At 28.7% G+C, this 18,986-nt stretch overlaps 5 protein-coding genes across 7 annotated transcripts; 2 read left to right on the top strand and 3 right to left on the bottom strand.

Moving 5' to 3' along the window:
* Positions 1 to 1,259: 1,259 nt before the first annotated feature.
* LOC119678851 (protein dispatched) lies at positions 1,260 to 7,429 on the bottom strand. The gene is made up of 11 exons (XM_038090921.1): positions 7,123 to 7,429; positions 6,271 to 7,065; positions 6,049 to 6,216; positions 5,901 to 5,992; positions 4,610 to 4,887; positions 4,285 to 4,534; positions 3,927 to 4,156; positions 3,706 to 3,860; positions 3,392 to 3,645; positions 1,642 to 2,613; positions 1,260 to 1,581 (listed from the first exon to the last, which is right to left on the bottom strand). The coding sequence occupies exons 1-11, from the start codon at positions 7,252 to 7,254 to the stop codon at positions 1,287 to 1,289; spliced, it is 3,621 nt and encodes a 1,206-aa protein (XP_037946849.1). The 5' UTR covers positions 7,255 to 7,429; the 3' UTR covers positions 1,260 to 1,286.
* LOC119678852 lies at positions 5,013 to 5,876 on the top strand. Its single transcript, XM_038090922.1, has one exon. It carries the CDS (start codon positions 5,099 to 5,101, stop codon positions 5,753 to 5,755), a length of 657 nt encoding a protein of 218 aa, XP_037946850.1. The 5' UTR covers positions 5,013 to 5,098; the 3' UTR covers positions 5,756 to 5,876.
* A 1,809-nt stretch (positions 7,430 to 9,238) lies between the features above and the next one.
* Positions 9,239 to 10,767, top strand: LOC119686419 (evolutionarily conserved signaling intermediate in Toll pathway, mitochondrial). Its single transcript, XM_038101001.1, has 2 exons — positions 9,239 to 10,236; positions 10,382 to 10,767. The coding sequence occupies exons 1-2, from the start codon at positions 9,333 to 9,335 to the stop codon at positions 10,690 to 10,692; spliced, it is 1,215 nt and encodes a 404-aa protein (XP_037956929.1). The 5' UTR covers positions 9,239 to 9,332; the 3' UTR covers positions 10,693 to 10,767.
* Positions 10,768 to 11,220: 453 nt separating this feature from the next.
* On the bottom strand, positions 11,221 to 14,261 carry LOC119686418 (GTP-binding protein 2). Of its 3 annotated transcripts, none has more exons than XM_038100998.1 (4): positions 14,121 to 14,261; positions 12,618 to 13,329; positions 11,715 to 12,548; positions 11,221 to 11,658 (listed from the first exon to the last, which is right to left on the bottom strand). In XM_038100998.1, exons 2-4 carry the CDS (start codon positions 13,305 to 13,307, stop codon positions 11,389 to 11,391), a joined length of 1,794 nt encoding a protein of 597 aa, XP_037956926.1. In that variant the 5' UTR covers positions 13,308 to 13,329; positions 14,121 to 14,261; the 3' UTR covers positions 11,221 to 11,388. The 3 variants fall into 3 exon arrangements, with proteins under 3 accessions (XP_037956926.1, XP_037956928.1, XP_037956927.1); XM_038101000.1 differs by lacking the exon at positions 14,121 to 14,261 and adding an exon at positions 13,915 to 13,965; XM_038100999.1 differs by lacking the exon at positions 14,121 to 14,261 and adding an exon at positions 13,471 to 13,554.
* Positions 14,262 to 15,379: 1,118 nt separating this feature from the next.
* On the bottom strand, positions 15,380 to 18,631 carry LOC119686417 (protein VAC14 homolog). The gene is made up of 13 exons (XM_038100997.1): positions 18,461 to 18,631; positions 18,249 to 18,399; positions 17,823 to 18,053; positions 17,540 to 17,760; positions 17,361 to 17,481; positions 17,187 to 17,310; positions 16,921 to 17,123; positions 16,721 to 16,844; positions 16,550 to 16,658; positions 16,195 to 16,491; positions 16,058 to 16,137; positions 15,667 to 15,829; positions 15,380 to 15,603 (listed from the first exon to the last, which is right to left on the bottom strand). Exons 1-13 carry the CDS (start codon positions 18,556 to 18,558, stop codon positions 15,474 to 15,476), a joined length of 2,052 nt encoding a protein of 683 aa, XP_037956925.1. The 5' UTR covers positions 18,559 to 18,631; the 3' UTR covers positions 15,380 to 15,473.
* Between the last annotated feature and the right edge of the window lie 355 nt (positions 18,632 to 18,986).

Genomic DNA, 18,986 nt, shown 5'->3' on the forward strand with positions numbered 1-18,986 from the left:
TTTTGTCTTTTGTTTTCATTAAATACTATACAAAACTACGCTACTTGCAATATATTTATTTACCTTAAGTACATATTAATTTGATCATAGTTACCGACAATTCTTATACAATTATAATATATCGAACTCAATTTAATTAGCTTTTCTAAAGTAAATTCCTTAAATTGCTTTAATTTGATGCACATCTTTACACTTGTATAAAGTTAACAATTCTATATAAATTAATAAATTCAATTAATAATCAAATCGCTGCGAATTGCTTCATATTACAATTTCATTGATATAGTTTATATAAATGTAACACTTTATTCTACATAATTAATTGGTAATTTCTTACTATTAAAATATTTTAATTAATTTTTTTAATCAAATGTTTTGAAATGTGGAAAGCAAAAATAATATATAATAATAAAAAAATCTCATTAAAACACAAATTCGTTTTTCAGAAAGTTTTTCAACTTTCTAGTAGAGTTATGATTTAATTAAAACAAACAAAATAAACCAAAATAAACAAATAGAATATTATAGGATAGCTAATTTAAATAATTTGGTTTTATGTAAGTAAATGACAAACAATAGTAAAAATTATATAAGAGGCGTAAACAGAGACTAGTTTTGAAACTAATTCACAATTCATATAAAAGCTTTTATTTGAAAAAATTTTTTATAACTACTATAAAATGGTCTCACGGATTCGAACTAAAAACCGCTCGAACTAAAAACCGCTCCCCCTCTTTGTATACTCCACTGATATATTATATAATTAACAAACATTAAATGAATTATACACAACATTAGAGAATTTTTAATGTCATCACATCTAGTTTTAGTTTTACTGGTTTTAAGTAAATTATAAATTTCAATCATTTATATCTGTTAAAACGTTAATTCAAATGGATTTAACTAAATAATTTAAGTATAAAGACAAAAAACAGCTAAAAATCCTAACTCAAGTGCAGTGCATTCTAATAAAACCTACAGTAATATATTATCCTATGAATAGTGTATAAAATTTGTTTATATCATTTAACTAATACAATAAAAACAGTTTTAAGAATATATAGATTTCACATAATACATACATAATACAAGTTATAAAACGTAGATGTAGATTATAGTTACATACAAATATGTACATACAAATAAATTATCAATATATGTTACTGTATATATACTTTAATATAAAATATTTGTAAGTATTGATTATAAAACTTACAACTTTTTTTTATATACACATTGTATATAAGATATATCAACAATTTATATATAATTGAACAGTTTCAAATTTATTTGGTATCTGTTGTTGGGCATAGCTCAATTGTAATATTAGCAGTCAAAGTACTATTGAGTGGCATTTTTTCTGTTCCACCTTGTACATTACCGAACTTGTTGCTTTTTAATTGAAATGAATGCTCAAATTCGGGAGGTAAAGTGTGTAAGCATTCTGTTCCAGAAATTGTCTTTATTAGTGAACTCGATGTTAGAGACTCCAATTCATGTGTTTCAGAATTAATAAGTTCTCCAATAGCTGAACTTGATGGTGTTAGTAATTGTTCTGTCACGACAATATGGCTTTGTTTTCTAAAATACATAATAAAAACAATTAATATAATATTATAGTATTGCATTAAAATGTGTCACCTGTCATAGTATTTTATGCCATTCGTGGTGGGCCGTTTTCTAAATATTGGATAACTAAATTGCATAAAACCATATTGCGGTCCAGCTACTTTTAATAAGCTCATAAGAAAAAAAGTTGAATATAACCAACTAACAGTCATCACAATAATCAAAAATAAACCAATCTGTATGTATGGTAAAACATTAGAGAATAACATTAATGATCCAGCTATTGCAGTGGTAATTGCAGCCATTACTGTCGGACTAATTATTCGTGTCAAAGCGAACTTCGTAGCAGCAATGCGTTCACTTGTTGGAGACATACGATAATGTATTCCGTAATGTAAACTAAAATCGACAGCTAACCCAATAGCAGTTGTTACAGTTACACTTTCTAACACATTCAGCTTCCAGCCCATTAAAATCGTTATAGCCACGGTTGTAAAAATTGTCAACGACACTGTTATGATCGCATAAAATGATATCAGTACATTCAGTGTCACAAATAATAATATTATTAATGATATACTCATTGCAACGATTATGGCAACTACTGTACTACTCGCAAGTGTTTCCTGCACATCATAGAATTTCAATTCAGATATAAACCAACCACCTTTAAGCTCTAATGGTGCTGTAATTAACTGGTTCTGAAACCAGTTTTCAACAGCATTTACAAATTTTTGGACATCGTGAAAAACTGTTGTATACGAGACATTTGATTCAAATTCAATTACAATAGCTTTTACAATGGGTGGATTTACATTAAAGTTCATTGTATTATCTATACAATCATTGTTATTAAAAGTACTTTTTAAAATATTTTTGGGCGCTAGAAATCTTGGACCAGCAACACCAGGTATAAAAAATCGAGTGGCATATAAATATGATATGCTTTGTGGTAAACACTGATCAAACACATGAGGTTCATAAGGAAATTTTGAAGTTTCACAGCACGGAGTTCGATTAGTTTCTACCATACTATCGATGCACCTAAAAAATATATATATATAAAGTAAATTAATTTAATTTAAAAAAAAAATAGTTTGTTTAATTAAAAGAAATGCGTATAAAAATTATTTCTAAAATAACAAACAAATATATTAGAGACACATGATTTTTCTATAAAATAGAAAAATATAAATATTGCAACTAGAAGCTTATTGTATTGCGACATTCTTCACAAAATAATATAATTATAATGTACTGATCAATAGATCTACTATGTTTTATTTATTAAACGGTTTAAAATATAAGTCTTGCGAATGTATAGGCTCCAACCTATTCTCTGGTTCTAGTGAATATGAAACGAAATGCATGAATTTCTTTCTATTAACTTCATCATATCTGCTGCGTTTCAGTTACTAAACGGTTTAAAATATAAAACCAGTGAATTTTTAGGTTCTAGCTTCTCTAAATCTAGAGTATACGAAACAAACTACATAACTTCCTTACTGTTAAACTCTTGTGTTATTAAAAGTATAGATATTTAGGCGTAATTTTACATAAATTAAAAATATTTGCATCCCTATACGTAGTCAAAAATCGCGTTTGTACTAATGCTTCCCAAAACGATTACAATAACAATTACTTAGAAACTACGATGCTACGAAGACATTCTTGTTACTTTGTTGTTTCTAAGAAAAGCTAAATTTTTTAAAAAGAGAAAACAAATCGTAAGAACTTTAAATGTGAATATTTAAAAACTTCTAAACTCACATTGTCGATTAAAGGTATTTAAAATAATATTACTATAGTTTAATTTACTTACGTTTGTTCCATATATGTTACAAACTTTTCCATAAAACAATATGGATAAAGAAAATTAAAAGTAAGTTTATAAAATGGCTGGCGTTTTAAATCTTCACAAAACTCCAACAACCAAACTTGAGCAGCTTTCGTTGATATATTAAAATTATTGTCATAGTGTAAATTTCCGTAGGAAAATGGATTTGTATAGTCACCGTCATCAACAGGTTGTACGCCCCAAACAAAACGCATAGGAAATTTAAAATTTTCGTATGACTAAAAAAAAAACAAACCATTTTCAGAAAAAAAAATATTTTAATATTATATAATTCTTACCGTTACAGACTTTTCGAACCAAAATTCATTTTTTAATTTTGAGTTATATATTTCAAATGGATGTTTACTTGCTAGCAATTGGAAGTGACTACTCTCTGGCAACTGTATGCCAGGCCAATAAATCACAACTACACTGCTGCAGATACCAATGAGAGCTAGAATTTTTTATATGTAAATAAATATTATAAATAATCTAGATTACAAAAATTCAAATTACTCACAAAATAAAATTATCCACACCCATGCATAATTTGTCACAGCTTCAGTTATATATTTTTCAAAGGCATTGCAAAATTTACTTAAAGATTTATTAAATAATAGAAACAGTTTTTGTACTTGCAGTTTACTACAAGTTGAGAGGCCTGACATTCGCTCCATAATCGATACAGAAGCTGGTAGCCAGGTTACCATTAGGATGTAATTAGCAACAACAACTGTACCAGCAAATACACTAGATATACAAAAATATGTTTTTTTTATTGTACGAGTATTAAAATAATAATTATTTGTATATACAAATAAAAATATTTTTAAATTAACGACACAATGTCTCTTTGTTTATATTTATATATAACTTACCCAAAACATTTAATTGCAGTTATGGAACTTGTGTATGCAGCAAAAAAGGCTCCAGATGTTGTTAAAGAAGTAACAAGCATAGATGGGGCCGAATGTCTTAATGTGAGAGCTATTAAATTTTGCAATGTTTCTGTATATTCCACTTCAACTGTTGATAGCGAATGTGCTGTTATTGTCGATTTAGTAAATCGTTCAGCAAGGACACATTGCCAGATTTTTATATAAATGAAAGCATTATCAGCACCGATTCCTACGATATATATTTCCATATATAAGAAATAAAATAACTATATAATTTAATTTAATTATTTAGTCAAATAATTACCAATTATCACAACCACAGCAAGTAAGTTCATATAAGGAAAGAACGGCATTTCCAATACAATAGTATACATAAAATAAGCTAAACCTAATGAAAATAATACTGCCAAGCAAATCATTACAGTCACAAATATTGATGTTGTGTATAACCATATGCAAGTGGTGACAAAAACAGCACCCAAAGCAACAAGCCAGGTATCTGTTAATAATCTTTCGTTGAAAATTTCATTCTCAAGACCAGAGTCCATAGCAACTACATGCACTATATCATTTTTCATATTTCTAAAAAAAAATTTTAAGTTTAAAAATGTTTCTTAGTAAGCTGCATTATTTAAAACTAAAAATTTACTTAAATTGTAAACATCATGAAATGATATATAAAAAATATATTAAATTAAGCTTTAATAGTTTACAAATATCGAAATTGCTAAAAAATATTTATTTCAATTTAATTCTTCCATAAGAATTTTTTCCTTTAAAATACCTATTCAAAATGCTTTGTTGTCCGAACTTATTATCTGTTACAAGGGAAGATTTTCAACTAAAAGAGGAAACCAAAAAATATGTTCCTGCTCCAAAGATTACTCAAGAAGACGCCTCTCTTATTAGTGGACAATGTTTCAATAATTTAAAAGTCAATGGCGTTCAAAAGCCAAGTAAGCTCTATCCAGAAATTACTCTAGACATCGAGGAATACAAGGACTTTTTAATACGCCTCGAATATTGTAAGAAAAAGATATACAATATGTATTTTAAATGTCCAAATGTAGAATCTGAGATAATCGAAAAATTGCTACGGGATTTAGAGAAAACTACATACCAGGTTGATTTTTCTCCGAATATATATGAACCTCGTAGTTCATATAAAAGAGTGATGAAATATTCAACTAATGGATTAGGTCCGAAAGGCAATGACACCATATATCGGACATACTACCACCGTTTAAAAGATCTCGAACAATTTGCCGAATATTTGCACGCAGTAATGGTAAAGGATAATAGCCGATTGATGCGAGCAAAATTAAATCGTCTGTATGTAACAGGAAGAAGCACTTATTATGACCAAATATGCGTTCCTGGGTTAGAAATTGCTAAACAACATGTAACTCGACCTGGACCTATTGATCGCTATACAGAAAGAAAAGTATAAAATGGGTTTGTAAAAAATTAAAGTTAAGTATACAAAATTTGAATAACTATATACCTATAAAGAAATTATAAGTAGTTTTATTGAACTATCAAGATTACAAATAAAAATAAACAGAAATTAATTTTAATTTTATATATTTACTTACGCTACTTCCCACTCTTTAAATAAATTTAATGTTCTTGTAGTCTCCACCACAGGAACAAAGATCATAGCATATTTTAAAAATATTGCTGAATCCTGTAAATATGAACGATAACATATAATAAAACAATAAAATATGATATTTAACTTACATTTGCCTTTATAAAATTATGATCAGTCAAATAATGCAATATCTCATATACTGTAGGAGTGCATTCAGCAGGACATGAGTTATATTCATTACAATCATTATTTAATTTTAAGTCATAATAATCAAAACACACAACCAACAAGTTTTTTAACATAACGACATCTTCATTCTATAAAAAATAAAGCAATTAAATTGTATAAATAAGTTCATGAGGAATGTTTACCGTTAAATCAAAACAGGAACTTTTATTCACTGAAAGCGCTGCATAATTCGGTAATGACCAAGGACGGCAGCAATTATTTGTATCTCTTTCTATTTCACAATAATCACTATAGTCTGTCACCGAAGTTATTTGTTCTTGCAACTCACACATTCCAAACAAAGCATTCAAATCAAAGAGAGAATCAGTAGCATTGGGCCCAATTCTTTCAACAACAAAATGAGCATACATATTTCCCGGAGAATCGCAAAAATAACCTGCAGCCATATGTATCCCATCACTTTTTGATCGAGATAATGATGCCTGCTTTAAATTTTGCCAAGTAATTTTTTCAGTTTGTATTCTCTGCCGATGATAATCTTCATCAACAAATGTTGTGTTTTTTCCATACTCAAAATGCTCGCTTCTATTTAGCATCTCCATGGAAGACCAAGTTTCGTTTGTAATCTCGTAATCACGAAATATGCCATTATTAACATTCCACTGAGATGAATTCTCATTATTATAAGTAGTGTCAACTTGATTTACATATTGTAATGAATTATGAATATTATCTTTTCCATTCATACCATTATTATTTTTCTTCTTGTGGATTTTTTGTTTACGTCGCTTCTTTTGTTTACAGTTTTTATGGTTACGATGTTTATGTTTTTTATGATGAGAGTTACTAATATGATCGTACCAATTATCTTGATAATAAGGTAAATCATTTGGGTTTGAAACCAATTCATTTTCTTTTATTAGATTATTCCACGCTATTAGCCTTTTACCAAGATTTGTACCTCGGGCTTCAAAACCCTGAAATTAGTAAACATATTATTTACATCTGCAGCCTTATAAATAAAGTATACATACCAATGTAGGATCTGTAAAATCGGGTAATGAATTCGAGGTTAACGAAACTATTATACATGCCACACATAAAACGGCTATTGCAATTACCATTAAATAGGGTCTCCTAACTAAAAGGTTATAATACCAATGCATTTTCAAAATGGTCTCACTCTAAACTATTGCACTTTAATATGATATTTTCGTTTATTTTAGCATTTTTTTAATTTTATTGTGGAGTTTTGTTAATTTACTAATTTTTCTTTTTTGTTACACATTTTAACACTTTTTGACAAGACCATTGATTTGTTCATCATTTTTTTAACTGATTTTCTTTACTACATAATTTATTTTCCAATATTTTTGCATATAAAAGTATAAAAATCTCTTAATATTTAAATGCCAGAAAAATTTCAAGGGATTTCGCGAAGGAATTTATAATACATAAACAATTTCTAAAAACAGAGATGTAAAAACAGAGATATTAGTATTGCCACCTACCTGTAGATATATAAACCGTTTTCAAATTTAATACACTCATACACAAATAAATAAAATCATACAGAATGAATTAAAAAATTTCTGTGCGTATGGGAGTACTAGAAGTAAAATTCAAGTTACTTAAATTTTATTATTTGAGTTCACTCTAGTGAGGCTTGTTTTACTAATTTATTTTACATGATAAATTTGTTCAATTAAAATTCAAATAAGATAAAAAAATAAGTTAATCAGCAGTACTTCGCGAGTATCTGTTCCAAGGACTGTAAATCCTCAGACATAAACAATCGAATTGAAGGCTCTTGTATTATTCTTATCGATAAGCTTAAATACTTGAGAATTGTTTTCACATATAAACACTTTTATTCCATATGTTAGTAACGGCATCAGGAATACCACTTTGATTCATTGAGCTTAAAAATGCTCTGCGTCGCTAAGCGTGCTTATCCGAAGTGCTTTGTTACTACAAACGCAGACCCGATGACAGACATTTTCCTCTATCTACAAGTCTTCTGACATCGAGATCTAAAACCCACATATTTTTGTTATCCTTACCACGAACAAACTTTACCATGCGTCATAACCTTTACTTAATATTCTTCAACCAGCTCAATTTACCATCGACCTACCTAACAATATGAGTTACAATCTTCCACAATTCCTGGTCCTTTATCTAAGTGACATCGTCCGCGTCTGTTACAACAACCTTTTGTACAGAGTTCGTAAGTTAGTCAGTAAGTACCACCTAGTAAGGGCATCCACCCTTCTTCCTTTTCACTAGTTTTTAAATTTGGATTAGATATATTTATTGTCTAAATACTAAAAATACTAAGCTTTCTGTATTCACTTGTCTGCCTTTCTCTTGCTTTTGACTTTTAAGATCCAATGGCTGAAATTTGTCCACCACAGGTGGTTTTAGTGAGTTCTAGTCTCACACTATGCTTTCTACCTACCAGCAAACAAATCGTTTTGTACTGTGGTGCTTCTTATTTAATATTATGTTTACGCTTTGCAGTTATCGAACCTCAATTAGAATTAAGTTTATTCCTGCAGCAATTAAATTAGTTGTCACACTGGAATGTTTTGAGGCAGCATTATTTCAATTATAAAAAGTCTGTTATGCAATTACCTTGGCAAATTCACAGCAACTGCATAAATTTATCTTGATATTGAATGCGATTATTTAATATTTGAGCATTTTTATATGTATATATGTATAACTGTTATATGTATAATAGTTATATGTATAACTATGTTGTGAATATATATTAGCCTTGTGCGGGTTCAAGTAAATTGATGGTTAATTGAGGGAAATAGTAAATAATGTCGGTATGACAGCGAATGTTGGTATTTACCAGAATTTCAAGTAGGGTAAATTAGATGAAAGTTAGGTATTACAATTTTAAAGCAAGTTTAATAAATAAATAATTTTGAAAACTTTTAACCAAAAATAATAATTAAGTGCAATAAATAAATATTTACATAAGTGCAGTGCAAGAAATCCCTGGGAAATTTCAATTTAGTTTACCTCAATTTACTTGAACTCGCACACGGCCATTATATATATACCTCACAATTAATAAAACTGGCAGCAATGGCAAGTTGCTCTTTATTTATTAATCTATGTTAATCATATGTTTAACGGCTATGATAAACTCGAGATGGTTTAAGGTGCCTATAATAATTATGAATTAAGAAACAACTTTATATTTGTATAAAATCTTTATTTTAACAAAATGATACGGCATATACGCTCGCTGACGCAAATGCGCAAATGTTTAATTTCATGTAACCAACGCCAATATTGTGCATCAAAAAACCAAACTAATGAAAATCAATCTCAAGAAAAAACCCGGCAGAGTAAAGAACATGTTAAGAGATCCGCTGTACCCGCAATAAGAAATCCGTTTGCTGATGCAAGTGAAAAAACAAAACAGACTTACCTAACAATGGTCGAAATATTTGAGGAACGTGATGTGCATCGACGCAATCATGTTGAATTTATATATGCCGCGTTAAAGAACATGGCCGATTTTGGAGTGGAACATGATTTAGATGTTTACAAAGCACTTATTAACGTCATGCCTAAAGGGAAATTTATACCTTCAAATATATTTCAAGCTGAGTTTATGCACTATCCCAAACAACAACAGTGTATAATTGATTTGCTAGAACAGATGGAGGATTTGGGTGTTATGCCTGATTATGAAATGGAAGATATGCTACTTAATGTATTTGGGCGCAGAGGTTATCCCCTACGTAAATATTGGCGTATGATGTATTGGATGCCGAAGTTTAAAAATTTATCACCTTGGCCCCTGCCGAACCCTGTACCGGATGACACAATAGAAATTGCAAAGCTGGCTATTGAACGTATGTGCAGCGTTGACTTACGTTCTCAAATAAATATATATGATACGAACGAAGTCAAACATGCCATTGACGATACTTGGATTGTAAGTGGTATGAGTGCAGAACAGTCTCAACTTTTACGTGATCATCCCCGAGAAAAAGCTTTATATATAGAAGGACCCTTTCTTATATGGCTACGAAACCGATCTATAAATTATTTTACGTTGCGAGCAGATCCCGATTTTGAACAGTTAAAGGATTTTCAAAATAATGATGAAGATTTAGATGGTATGAAATATTGTCAAATTTTATAAGAAAATAGATTATTCTCTTTAAAAAAGTAATATATACAAATACATTCTGGAAGCAGATATAAAAAGTCTTGTGTGTGTGAAATTGAATACACATTGCTTATTTTTTATTATATTTACAGATATATCCCATCTTAAGGCACCTCTTTTTAATCAGTTTACAGTGCATAACAAACAAATTTCAAAATGTCGCTCAGTGCATCAACAGGATGATGGCACAATTTTTGCAATTTGTGCAACGGGAACATCTACAAAAGACTCTCTTCTGTCGTGGGTTCGGTTACTTGAAGCTAATGGCAATCCTTCATTGGGTGAAAAACCAGTTGTATTTAAATTTACATCAGCAGTAGCAGATAAAAGCCTAGAAATTGAAGGACCAAAGGATATAGATCAGAATTCGACATCGAAAACCGCAATTAAAGATGTAAGTTAGCAATAAGTTTGAATAAGTACGTAAAATTTGTTTGTATTTATATTAAAAAATGTTATAAATAAAATTTGGTTTAAGAAAAAGCTAGTTTTATTGAACACAACAGAAATTATTTACTCAAGTAGTTTTTAAGGTGTTTACAAATGCTTAACATCTAAAAATTAAGTACAATTTGCTTAGCAAAAATCAGACAAATAGAAGTTATTCTATACATTCTAATTTTTATAAAAGTTCCACATTATAACTAAAATAATAACATTAAGAAACTATTTCTAAGAGAATTGAATAATAATCTTAATTACTTTTCATTTCCGATTAATTATATGTTTATTTTAATTTGCAGAACAAAATCACAGCATATTTACATTAACTTGTTATTTTATATGCATTCAACGCGATATAAAAATATGTTTCTATAATCCACATTTTTTGTTTTTACCGTTCATACCATTTGTATTTATATATGTATATATTCTACATATTTACAATATGTAAACTCGTATATATAATGTTCTTAATATTTTTAAATGATATATATATATATATATTATCAACGGTTTGTGTATTCATTAATTATACAATTTCCCATTAAATTCAGGAATTTGTAAGTTAATTTTGAAAAACATAAATAGTCTATAGCATAGTATGAACTGTACATCAAAACTCTAGATAAATTTCTATTTAGGTACGACATTAACTTCAAGTTACTGGATCAATGAGAGGAAATACTTGTGTAACGAATCCAATTCCTTTGCTTGTGCCCTCACGAAACAATATACGCATACCTGGTCGCACATACTCTGGATGCCCGACAAACTGGAATAACACTGATGCCTTATCGTTTGTACCAATTTTTCCACAACCCATAATACCACGTATAACTGCAGTTTGCCTTATGCTACCAATATGTACGGTAGTCTGGAAACCAACAAATATTGCTGTAGCATGAAATAAAACTGACACCTTAGCCTGAAATAATAGAAATAAATCATCTCTTTCGAATTGAACTATAGTTATGAATATACCTGGAAGAATATTGTACCACGTGGTTCAACCTCGGGATTACCGGAATCGGTTAAAAGCACCATACCACTTCTTATCTGTGGCAATGTTTGGTTTGGAGTAAACGATAGCGATGCACTTTGCCCAGCGCGTACTACTCTACATGGTGCTTTATTCCTATGAATTGTGTGTACAGTGACAGAGTGAAAATAACCATCTGGTAATGGTCCTATTTTCATGGGCATATTTTCTGTTAGTACACCTTTCACAAGTAAGCCACCTACAACTGTACCGACTTCAGAAACCCGAAATATTTCATCAATATGAAATTCACATGGCTCTTGCTCTAAACGTTCTTTTTCAGCGTTAGAAATACCTGGTGATAGTACATACAAAAACTTTGTCACCAGATTTAGACCGGCGCCAGTAACATTCGATACACAAAATATTGGCACAATATTTGAACCAGATACTTGATTAGACCCAGCTGAAATCACTTCATCAGCATTTGTTATTACAAATGGCACTTTACGACAACCAATAGATGTAAGCAAATTTTTTAAATCTTGAATTGTTTGATCCGGTGATGTTATATCGGTTTTTGTGATAACAATGAAGAAAGGCATATCTAACGCCCTCGCAATAGAAAGATGTTCCTTACTTGTGCTGTTAAAGCCACTTCCAGCCGATACAACAAGCATTGCATAATGTGGTGAGTACCCAGACAAAGCCTGCACTGTTGTGCGAATATAACGTCGATGGCCAGCAAGATCCATAAAAGTAACAAGTTTAGTTGATCGATCACTGATTTCTTCAGCTGTCATCATTTCATTATATTTATAATTAATAATATTCCCCTGCAAAAACAATGAATAGCTAAATATACTGTTTGATCATCACAATTTTTACAAATTAAAATTAATTACCTGGGCATCGAAACCGAGTGTTTCGTGTGAAATACATGATGTTCTGCCTGACTGTATTTCATGCATATGTCTGAACATATTTAAGCGAGCACGCCCTCGTCCATTATCAAACTCTCCTTGCGTTAAAACACCTAGTAAAGTTGATTTTCCCGCGTCAGCACCACCTAAAACAGCCACACGCACTTCTATGTTGTGTTGGTCATCAGGTATTTTGCGTACTAACACTTCAGCAACTGAACGACGGCCAGCGACAAATTTCTTCCTTAGTACTGATGTACTTGCTCCTAGCTTGTGAGCCATTTGTTTGAGAGTAACAAGTGATGCGTTCATATCCTTTTCATTTAAGCCGTGTAAGTGACCAGCATCAGAAACACCAATTTCATAAATAGCTTCTCCATGACCTTCTCGAAGACGCCATTTCATTTGTGTTACTAGGTGTTCGAAACGTTGTTTTGATGGATTTATTAATTTCAATTTGTATTCAATATTTCCCAATTGTGGTTCTGGTGGTAATTGTTCTTGATCAAAATCAATAACAATTTTATTGCAATGCACATCCTGTTCACCCTCACTTCCGCTGCCACTCTGTGAATTACTGCTGGCTGTTAAATTGCCATTCTGCAAATCCTGTTCTTCGTCAAATCCATCGTCTGGTTGATTTGGATCAAAGAGACTCAAAAACGAGTCCATTTTAATACAGTTTTTGAAATAGCTAAAATAAAAGAATTTTGTATTTTTTTTTTTAATTTAAGACATTTTCTTGTTTTTATACACAACAATGTAAATATGATGTATACAAAAAAAATACAAACAATAATAATGACAGAAGTAGAGAACAAAAAAAATGGATGACCTTGCTTAAATTGTTTGTTTATCCCAAGAAATTAAACATTCAAAGTTTTCTTACAAATTAAAAATTTATATTTTCCAATGTGTGGTATTTTTTTTGTTTTTGATAAAATGTTTAAAAAACGAACACCAGAATGAAATCTATTAAAAGTTTTATAAATAGAGTTAAACCAATATATGTATGTTAGAAAAACGAATAAGTATTGATTTTGTTTTTGGCATGTATACAGATATACATATGTATATTGTATATAAACATATATAACTGTATATGTTGTCTGACGCAACTTAAATATATATATGTGTAAGCAAAACAACACAGCATAAACAAATATTTTTAAGCATTAAATAAATTTTTGCTATACAATTTCTTTAATGTGTATTTTATTTTTTATCAATTATATTCCAATTTGCATTAATAATCATAATAAGGAAAATATATATTTACAAAGTAACTGAAATTACAAATAAATCCCAATCTGGTGTTATTCACTATTTTGAAATTCATTAATACATATACATTGCTAAGTATGGTAACTCTAAATTTGCTTATTTGGCAACTACGAAAGAACAAATGTAAACAATGGAATATTTACAAACAAAACTTCTGTTTTATGTTATGTTATGTTTTACATAATTATATTAGACACTTACTTTGTTCACTACTTTCACCTTTTTTCAGTAATTTTTAATACTTTAATTTTTTAATTTTACTGAACTCTTTGTTGCACCTATGCAACCACAAATTTTAAAAAAGATTGTGAAATAATAGCAATTGCAGCTCACAAACATTTTGATATACCTAAATTCCCAGTAGAACTTTTGTGTCTGTGTAGCGTAGCTCGTTATGTCAAATTGTAAGTGTTGCCAACTCATTTTTTGATATTTATATTTAAAAAGTATATTTTGTTTCCTAGATCACATTTCAACCGTACCTAATAACATATGGATTCTAAATAAGACTAAGCAAATTTTGAATTCAGTAACGTAATTTTTGGTATATAAATAAGTATTTTATAATATATAAAAAAAGGTAATTTATATTCTTTAAATATTTGCCTGATTTATCAACAAAAATTTTTTCATTTACAAAAGAACTTTTGTAGCCTTAAATAGGAATGCAGATATCGAATAACATATAGAGAGATCTTCTCTATATGTTATTCTTGGATTTTCTGCTTTTATCAAAAATATATTTATAAATATAAATATTATTATAAATTATATAATATTATATTAAATTTTGAATATAATTATTTGTATTGTATTGTTTATGTTTTATAAAGAATGTTATCAAGATCTTTACATTTTCTTTCAGCAATAAATAGTAAAATTAGTTGTATTGCGTATATATATCGAAATAAGTTAATTGTATAATACCTATATAAAAATAACTCATATTAACGTATTTTCTGTAGGAAAATTATTTACTATGAGCGATTATTGCTCAAATGTCATTAAATTTAAACAATAACTTCAACTGAAAAAAAAGTTATCTTAAAAAGTACAGTGCGGTAGAACTAAACTAGTAGTTATTATATACATTTATTATTATTGTTTAAATGTAATATATATATATATCAACTTGTTCATAAATGTCTTTTAAACTCATCAAATAATTGTATTTCAGGAACCATTAATTGGATATATCAAATAGCATAAGATTTTCAGAGCGTATAATCACGATATATTTCTAATTTTTTAAAATAAGTATCATTTCTAACGATTTTTTTTTTTTTTTGGTTCTTATTAAATAAGGTAAAATATAAAACAAACTTTTTAAATATACAACAGTAATAAAATATGTTTATTATAAAAGGTTGAATATTAAGCTTGTACACACATATTTAACATAAATATATACCTATGATTATATTAATTTACTGTTAAACTATTTTTAAAATATCATCACAAGTAAGAATGCAAAATATATTATAAATGAATACATGATATTTAAATGTAAAATTGTTTAATGTAAGTTCCAAATTAATTACTTTCGTAGGTTCCTTAGGCTATAGCGCTTCGTTTACGTTGTGTTAAGCGTTGTTCTCTCTGAGATTTCTGCACTTTTTTGAAATGATTTAGTAACATCTCAAAATCGATTTTGCTTTTATATTGTAGAGAATCTTTTACATTTCTAATGAAAAAGAAGAAAAAAATTAATATTTATAGAGTTAATTAGTTATTTATCATAACATACAAAGGCGTTTGACTCCAGTAGTTTGGTACACATTGTAAACGATTTTTAAGCAAATTAAATGCATCTGTTTGGGGCAAAAGCATCAATATTCCAAACAGAGCATGTGTTAAATATTGTGCGTCTACGCAATTATTCGATTTAGACACCAGTGTGAGACGTAGAGCTGTAATTAAAATGTAATGTCTTCAATTTAAATATGTATTTTTCAATTAATTATATTTATAATTTTGATTGTTTTGAATTTATTTTCTGTATTAATTTATATAGTTCTTCGATTTATAAAAATTCCCAACGATTAGAAGTTTTTGAATAAAAATAAATAATGCTTATATGTTTAAAACTAGTTTTTATAGTTTTCTAAAACTAGTTCTTATAAAGCAAAATAACTTACGGGCATATATGGGAGACTCGATAAGTTGAACTAATTTATCCAATTCATTTAATAACTCCAAAGTTATTTCAACATCAGCACTGTAAAATATTAAAGTTAATTAAAATTTGACTTTTAATGCAATTAAATTTACATACAATAAAACTACGAGATCTGAGACATGTTGATAGCTTTGCGTTAATAAGCATAAAGACAATGTTGAAACAGGACAATGAGCCCAACTTTTATAAAGGCATACAAAAAGATTTGCAGATTTCTCTGTAGTTATATCACGTAAAGAATTTCGCAATTCGAACAATTCAGTGGACGTAAGTAAGATCATATTTAAAAGCCGAACCATAGTAGATGCAAATTTCAAATTAGTTTTCTCTTCACTAATTATTTCAGCAAATGTTCTGTATATATACTCTGAGTTAAGTAAAATACAAAGTTGTCTGTAAATAATACAAAATGATTAAGAAAAAAATTTGAAAGTATAGAAAAATATCGTACCTTATTATAAGACTTGCTCTATGATCTAAAAATTGTTTTTCTTCGCTAAATAATTTCAATAAACTTAACAAAAATTCTCGATAATGGGTTTTGTTAAAGTCTGTGGGATCTAAAATATGCAACAAAAATTAATATTATATTTATTAAGCATTACATTACATTATATACGACCATTCGAGCTAGTAGAATTCACTATTTCTGCTAACACAGATAATGACTGCAGCACAACTTCATCTGAATTATCAGCTAAAATTTTAAGTAGGCTGTTACCTAAACTGTTTGCATGTATTGACATCTGCAATAAATTTTTTTTTGTTATTAAAACTACTATATTTGAAAATAATTCATTTTGAATTTAATGCTTCAAATACCTCATTTGGAAAATGGGTAAACAAATGATGAATCCATTTTAGTACAGCAACCTTAGTATGTACTGAATTATGTACTAGATATTGCACTAGCACGTCCATGACACTACCTAAATCGATTTTCTGTATATTTTGGGATTTATGCTCTTTAGACGATATTAGCTGTATCATTAGATCATTAACTGATACTGCACAGTCTTTAATATCTAAAAAAAATTATTGGTGAATTATATATTAATCAGTGACAAAGTTAATCATATACTTCTTACTCTTTTTTGATTCAACATTGTACTCCAAGCAAGGTAATATTGCTGTGAATATACCACTGGCATATGGTAATACGTTTGGTCCAAATATTTGTACAAACTCACTAATCCATGTAATTGCTATAGACTGTATAAACATTAAAGCGTAGCTCTATGTATTATAACTGAAGTTTATACCTTTATAAGTTCATTTTGTGATTGAGCATGGTTTATAAGTATATTAATAGTTTGTTCCATTTTAACTGTTGATGAATCTGTGCGTATGGATTTAAGGAATTGGTTAAGTGTTGTTTCGCACCTAAAATAGTATTATTATTATATTGTTATCCAAATTTTAAAAAAATATCTATACATACATGCGCTGTATTTCTAACGTGTTGTCATCTAGCATCATAAATAGACCATCTAATATGTCCGTTATATATTTAACCATATTTATTTCAGGTACAGCGTTTAAAATAGAGATCCAAGATATAACATATTGTCGACCAAATGAATTCTTGGCGTAAACTCTTTCTCTTAATAGCGGTATAAATGCTTCTAAATCGAAATCTCGAGAAGATTCTGTAACAATGTCCTAGAAATATTGTGTTTATGTGACAAAACAAACAAAACAAATAATTTTGTATATATTAATACTTTAAGCAACCTATCCAGAAGTTCACTGCCATCTTTAACAATTTGATCAGAATCGGCTACAAGTCGTGACAACGCGGCAAATAATTCAGGAAAGAATGGAATAATAGCAGAACGAGCAACTTTTACTACATTATATAAAGATTCACAAGCAAAGTAACGAACACGCACATCTGGATCACTCAAGCAATTTACAATTGGCGTAACCAATTCGTTTACATATTTATCAGAGTCCTAAATAAAAAAAAATCATTTTTGAAATATTTGATTACAGTAATGTTAAGGAGTTAACACTCTGTATCGATTTTCACAAATTACTTATGAGGTTTGTTTGAAAAAATATTAACGTGTACAAAATATATACATACATTATATATTATAATCGAACAGATGACTACATAATTCTTACATATGAATATTGATACCCACTTTTCCTAAACCCAAACTTGTTGCAGCTAGCCCAATTAATCCGCCTTTTCTACGATTTGGATCTCTGGACGTGGCGAAATCATTTGATAATACATCTATTAATTTTCTTATTTGTGCAGAATTATTTTTTGAATTAAATTCGGTAACCATTCTGGTAAAACAAAGTCATTTTATACATTTCTAAAGCAATATACATATATAAAATTTCATACTTCTCTATTTCCTGTGAGGCAACTTTACGCTTTTCATACACCTTATCCCCTAAAGCTTTAGCACAGGATTCACTTAACGGCGCAAATGGAGACTCCATACTTTTTAACAGTTTTTAATAGTTATAGTAAATGATATAAAAATGGATTAAAATTTTTAAACGATGATTAATTTCTAATTTGTTGATAATAACAAAAACTCCTATTTGAGAAAGTGTTGTACAACGAATTATGGTTGATCAGCTGTGCTATCAAATAGTATATGAGCGAATTAATAATACTATACATGTAGTAAATATAGAAATAATAATATATATAATATATATTTATTATAATACTGAAATTTGTATTATAATAAATGCCCCTTTTTTGTATTGTAATAAACGCAATGTAATCATTTGGTAGTCGAGTCATAATGCTCGATTTATTATAATTAAAACGTAATGTTGTATTTATATTGTGTATTATTCTTTAAAACATTTTTATTTTTATAGATTTTAATGTAAGTTAGTAAAATATTTGATTGTGT

The sequence above is a fragment of the Teleopsis dalmanni genome, chromosome 2 (genome assembly GCF_002237135.1).
Source record: "Teleopsis dalmanni isolate 2A chromosome 2, ASM223713v2, whole genome shotgun sequence".
Taxonomy (NCBI): domain Eukaryota; kingdom Metazoa; phylum Arthropoda; class Insecta; order Diptera; family Diopsidae; genus Teleopsis; species Teleopsis dalmanni.